At 28.3% G+C, this 6,566-nt stretch overlaps 1 protein-coding gene across 1 annotated transcript; it reads left to right on the top strand.

The window, feature by feature from the left end:
• The first annotated feature begins 528 nt into the window (after positions 1–528).
• On the top strand, positions 529–2,043 carry LOC108456150 (probable calcium-binding protein CML46). The gene is made up of 2 exons (XM_017754748.2): positions 529–554; positions 1,508–2,043. The coding sequence occupies exons 1-2, from the start codon at positions 544–546 to the stop codon at positions 1,998–2,000; spliced, it is 504 nt and encodes a 167-aa protein (XP_017610237.2). The 5' UTR covers positions 529–543; the 3' UTR covers positions 2,001–2,043.
• Positions 2,044–6,566: the final 4,523 nt, after the last annotated feature.

Below are 6,566 nucleotides of genomic sequence, written 5' to 3'. Positions count from 1 at the left end.
CCAAGTTTGGGTTTAGAATAAATAATATGTGCCATGCTTAAACAAAAATATTAGTCCATTTTTCGGGCCAAGCCAAGCCCAGACCTATCAATCAGGCCAGGCAAAAACCCGAATCGACCTGACCTATAAACACCTCTAGTACCTACTAGTAGAGTTTTTAAATTCTACAAATATGGCTGGAAGGATGACATGTGTCCTATAGAGTGTACTAAAATATTAAAAAGTAAATATATAAAAAGAATAGGACACGTGATAATTTTTTAATTATACTTGTGAGGTTAAAAAATATATATGATTATACTAAATACTAACCCTTTATTAAATGATAAAATGATAATTTTTTTATAAAATAAAAGTATTTTTATTATTATTCAATTAATTTAATTTTGGATTAACATAGATAATAAATAAGAACAGCCGGCTATAAATATTATTATTATTTTCCAAGAAACTTCATTCAACAAAAGGAAGTGGCAGTGAAGACAGACAAGAGGCAGATTTTCCAAGCGAACAAACGAGACACTTCGACTTGCAAGTAAACAAATGGCACGTAGGTAGGCCAAGTTAGACCCAGTTTTCTTTTCTACCTGCTCTCTCATTATTTTATACAAAAATGTTTTATTTACTTGGTAGAAAAGTATAACACTTTAGATTTTTTTATTATTTATATAAATTATTTGGAATATAAACGATAAATATATTATGCTCCCGATATTTTGAATTTCAAACAACCATCCCTTTATATATGCTCTTTATATATGCTCTCGTATTTTCTTTTATATAATATTAATTTTTTTATTTATCCAATATACGAATTAGTTTTATATACTAATTAAAATGTTTTTATTAAATTAAAGTTTTTACTTATAAAATAATCATTAAACTATTCAATTTTATTCTTTTGTCACCTAGTTATATTATAGTTTTAGATGTTTTTATTTTTACATTAGCTAATTGGTTAGTGGTTAAAAAACAAAAATTAATAATTATTTTATAACTTTTGATAATTAAATAACAAAAAAATAGTAATTAAGTCATCTAAAAATAAAATGGTAAATAAAACTAGTAAAACTATTGTTTTTTATTTTGATTCATTTCATACTTGTTTTTTAAATTAAATTATTTTTAATTTATATTTTAAAAATGTCAAGACTATTGTGGCATCCGATGACGTTTTCCAATTAGGTTTTTCAACCTGGGAAATTTCCCGGGAAAGGCCCCATTTTCTTTTTCATGATATCTTTTCCTGTTCTTCTTCCTCGTGGTCTTGCCTGCAACATACAGGCAACTTCCTCTTTGAACACCCTTTGAAAACTGACCAGGTTTGATTGCTAAGCCTTTAAATACCTCATCACCGTATCCTCAATTTTCCATCAATGCATGAAAATTATTTGTTTTTCAATATCATCCTCTCTCAACCTGGCTAGCAATTTTCTTGCTTCTCATCTTCCATGGAAACCTTTCTTGATTTAACCTTATTGTTTCACACTTTAACATGTTCTAATAGCAGCAAAAGCTTTCCCTCGAGATACTGGTCTTTCCCAGAGCATGAAAATGACAGCTCCAAGGCATCAGATTGCGAGAGAACTCTTTGTTTTGATCGTTCAAGCAATGGAGTTTCGAGTTTATCACCGAAGAAAGAAGATGGTGTGAGAATTCATAGGAAAGACGTGGAGAAATTGATGGGAAATCTGGGGATTTTTTGCGACCAAGAAAGTCAGCAACTGAATGAATCATTCGGTTTTAATGAAGTTTCAAGGTTGTTTGAAGAGGAGGAACCAAGTTTGGATGAACTGAAACAAACTTTTGATGTTTTTGATGTGAATAAAGATGGGTTTATTGATGCAAAGGAATTGCAAAGAGTTCTTTGTGTTTTGGGATTGAAACAAGGTTTAAAGCTTGAGAATTGTAACAAAATGATTAAAAATTTTGATGAAGATGATGATGGTAGAATAGATTTTAAGGAATTTGTAAAATTTATGGAGATCGGTTTTTGCTGAATTAATTTTGTAAAATTAATATATATTTAATATTTTGATCTCAGTTTCTTGTTATGTGGCTTTAGTTTTCTGTTTTTGGTCTGTTGTTGTTGTACTTTTAAGTATGAATCTGTGTTTGGGAGGCGAGAAATTATTAGTCTGAAAGGAAAATTTCAGAAAGAAAATTAATAATCTCCCGAGACATCTGCACTGGTCTCGAAGGAGAACAAAACTTGGTTAAATTCTGCTATTAGTCCCTGTAATTTATGAAAGTTATGAATTTAATCTCTATACTTTAGTTTGGTTATTTTTAGCCTCTCTTCTTTTCAAATTTTAAAATGTCAGTCCTCACCAAACAGTAACCTTTAAATTTATTAAGTTCTATTTTTTTAAAATCTGATCTAACAAACATATTATTATATATGTAATATCATATTAGCTTGTAATCTTCAAATATTTCTCACTAAAAATCTAGTTAATGGACAACTATTATCATTTGCATCAAGACTGAAATTTCAAAATTTGAAAAATATAAGGACTTAGAATGATTCAATTGGAGAATATTAACTAAATTTACAACTGTGCGCATAGTACATGACTAATAACTGAATTGAACCAAACAAATTTAACTGCTACTGTTTGGGGTAGTACTAAAGTTTCAAAATTTGAAAAGTATAGGGACTAAAATTGATCAATTCAGAAAATACAAGAACTAAATTTGGTCAAATTAAAGTATAAAAACCAAATCCATAGCTTTTATAAAGTACAAGGACTAATAGTAGAATTTAACCAAACAATATTTATTAAAGCTAAGGTATGTATTATGAATTTAAATGTTCTGATTTAATTTAGTTTTAAAATTTAAATTATTTATAAAATAGTTCATATATGTATTTTACTTTATATTTTGGCATAAATTTTCCAATTTAGTCTTTAATTTTTTAGCTAAATTTGTCCCTCAATTTTTAAAAGAGTTTTATTTGATAATTAATCTTTTAAAAAATTTAATTATTATTATTTTAAACAAACTTGCTGACTAAAATGTTAAATTCTTGAATATGGTAGCTTACATGACAATCCATATTTTTTATGTTAATTTCTTTTGAAAATTTTATTATTTTTGAATTTCATTTTTTATTAGTTGAATATTTCTAAAACATTTAAATTATTTGTTGAAGTGACATAAGACAAATAATGTTATGTCGATATAAGTACACGTAGATTGTCATGCGAGTTGCCATGCAAAAATCGTTAAAATTTGATATTCTAGTCAACATTTCTATTGAGAAAAGTGATTTGACTCTTTTGAAAAGATTATCGACTAAATTTACATAAAAAAAAGAACTAAATTAATAAAAGATGTAAACATTGAATATTAAATTTATTATTATGCTTATATTTTTTTAATAAATTTCGTTTCCTTATTTTAAATTAGAGTTGCCCAAGGGCAAGTGTATACCTTGGACACTTAAAAATTTTATCTTGGGCTAGTGCTATCCATTCCGAATTTGATTTAAGTAATACAAATAATTTCAAATTTAAATTTAATTAAAAAAATATATACCTTTTATATATATAAATATTAATGTAAAATTACAATTTTAACTTTATCAATATTTTAAACAGTGAAATGGATTTTAAGTTGAGTTGGCCCAAAAACTGGCTTGGGCTTGAAGGATTTTGGAATTGAGCCATGGCAAAGTCCAACCCAATCATTGAAGAAACCTATCTTAAATTGAAATAACTCTCTAAAAATATAAATAATTAAAAATTTCATTTCATATATAGAAAGTACGTTGATTTAAAATTAGTTACCAACAAGTAGTTAGAAGAAGTAAAAGTGAACTTCTTCCTCGGGCATTTGGATTAAGTTCAAAATTTAAAGTCGACATTGTGAAGAAAACTCTACTTGATTAACACCCTCGACCAGAACAAGACTATGCTTAGGCCGTTAAATGGACGAGGACATCTATAGTTATATCCAAAAAAATCGTTAACATTTTCTTCAAATATATAATTATCATAAATCAACAATATTTCAAAAAAAATTGTTTAAAATACAAAACCTTAACATAAACTAGTTTACGACATATCCACAAAGTAGGTGAAAAGAATTTTTGTAACAACAGTTTAAAAAATTTATATAAAAATCAAATGTGGCTGGTTGAAATAGTGAAGTTGAGAAAATGAAGATTTTGAAGCTTTGGGTTCAAATCTTATCATGTGCATGTATTTTTCTAAATCGTACGTGAATATTTATTTTTCATTCACAACAATAAATATTCCACAAAATGAAATGTTCATAAATAGGAAATTTTAAAATGTTTTCTTTTTCTTATGTTTATTTGTTGACTTTTTTTCGTATATTTGATATTTTTCTTATATTTTAGTTTGTTCTACCATTTTCTTTTTCTTTTCTTTTTTTTATAATCTTAATATTAAGTTTATGCTAAATATTTTAACCAAGCACTTTTTTTTGATATATTTATAAAATGTGATTATATTATACATCAAATTTTTCAAGGTATTAATATCAACATTTTAATCATATTAGCAATTGTCATGTTGTATGATTTTTTTTATTCCATGTTAATTTTTTATGATAGAGCTCTATTTTTTTTTATCATTTTGTTGTGCCTTAATTCGCTAGACTCCGTCTCCTTGCAACTAGTATTTCATCAAATTTTTCACAGTTTGTACTCAATTTTTTGAGCATCAACTTTGTGGACTCAAGCTCTTTTTGAATTTTCTCCAAATTTTCTATTTTAATATCTAGTTGAGACTCCTTTGCTTCTACTTGCCTAATCAACTTCAAATTTCCCTTCTTTTATTCACTGTTTTCAACCACCAATCTAGAGTTAACATATAGATCATTTCCCACTTGTTAAGCATAGTCTTGTAAGTCTTTAAGAACTCAACGTCTGACATTCCTTCAAAGGTTTCATCAGTGTCACTTTCAATATCTTCCATATTTACCTTGGAAGTAAAAGCAACATAGTTGCTCAAGTGTTCCTCACTAGATTTAGAGCAAGTAGTTATGTCCTCGTCATTCCATGTGATATGCAAGGACTTCATCATCATCATCATCATCATCTTCCAGGTGTTTGCACACTATGTCTGAATATGCCCAAAGCCATTACATTCATGGCACTGAACCCATTTATTTTTATCTTTGGCAACTTCCTCATTAGTGACAAATCCTTTGGATCTTCCTTGCTAAACATTATTGAATTTTTCGAATCTTTGATTTCTTTTAGATCAATTTTTGAAAGCCTTGTTGAAGTTTTGAATCAATAAGGCTATTTTTTCTTGAAGCTTTTCTATTACAGTGCTATGATTAGTGGCACTACTTCAGTCACTTGAAATGCAATGCTCTTTTCTCCTTTACTCTTGTTTCTTAGTTTCATTTAGGTTGATCTCAAAAGTTCGAAGAGATCTAATCAACTCATCAATGAACATAGTATCAATGTCTTTGACTTCCTCCATGTTGTAACTTTGATGCTAAACCTTTCAAGTAATGATCAAATAACCTTTTTGACTAGTTTAGAATTTGAATACTCATCTCCAAGAGTGAATGCCTAATTGGATAAATCCTAGAGTTTGGCATAAAACTTGCCAATTGTCTCATTCTACTACATACTTAAGGTTTCATATTTGGTTGTGAGCATTTTTGGCTTAGATTGTTTCACCGTATTCACGCATTAATAAGCTATTTCAAGAATATCTAGGGCTTCCTTAGCAATGTGTAGTTGGAGTTTTTTTTAAACTCTTGAGGATTCACTCTATAAAAAAATCACATAGAGAGCTTTATAGTTAGTGTTGGCAAGCTTCTCCTCCTCAGTGGTCTAAGTGAATTCTAACTTTGGTGTATTGACTCCATCAACTTTAGGGAATGGATGCTCCCATCCAATAAGAATAGATCTCCAAGCCTTTTTATCAGATGACTTGATAAAAGCAATCATTCTCACATTCTAGTAGGCATAAATTGACATCATCGAACATAAAGGGACTTGTTACTAATGAACTTTCAAAATTTAGCCAAAAAGTTTCTTTTAATAAAATACTCATTAATATTCTTTAAGTTAAATGCTTGAAGTTTGTTGAGTTAAAATCAATATTGTTCGGGTTAAGCAAGGTAATAGTTTTACTATAATTTAAAGCTTTCAGGCAATTTAAATAAGTCATAAAAAATACAAAAAAAAAGTTTTGAAGGCCTTAAAAATCATCTTAAAATCATTTAGAAATGGTTCATAAGTTAACGGGGTTGTTTGGGACCCAAACCGGACCCCAGAATGTAAAAAAGGCTCCAAATAGTGTAGTGGCTTGAGCCTTGCACTATGGTATCAATACAAGTGAGGAGATGTACCAATACATCTCTCTAATATTGTATACATTTGCATTGTTTTTTACTTGTTGCAATACCTATGAGGCTAAGTATCGATGGTAAGGCCACTGGAGCTAAAAATTAGTCCAAAAGCACTATAAAACATCCCCCAAACTTTAATATGACAAATAATTAAGTTCCAAATCATTTTAAAAACCATTAAATTACTCTTAAACTTACATTCATTCATTCATGAAAACATG

Source organism: Gossypium arboreum, chromosome 9 (genome assembly GCF_025698485.1).
Source record: "Gossypium arboreum isolate Shixiya-1 chromosome 9, ASM2569848v2, whole genome shotgun sequence".
Taxonomy (NCBI): domain Eukaryota; kingdom Viridiplantae; phylum Streptophyta; class Magnoliopsida; order Malvales; family Malvaceae; genus Gossypium; species Gossypium arboreum.
The sequence above is the reverse complement of the archived record's forward strand: the minus strand, read 5'-3'. Positions and strand labels throughout refer to the sequence as shown.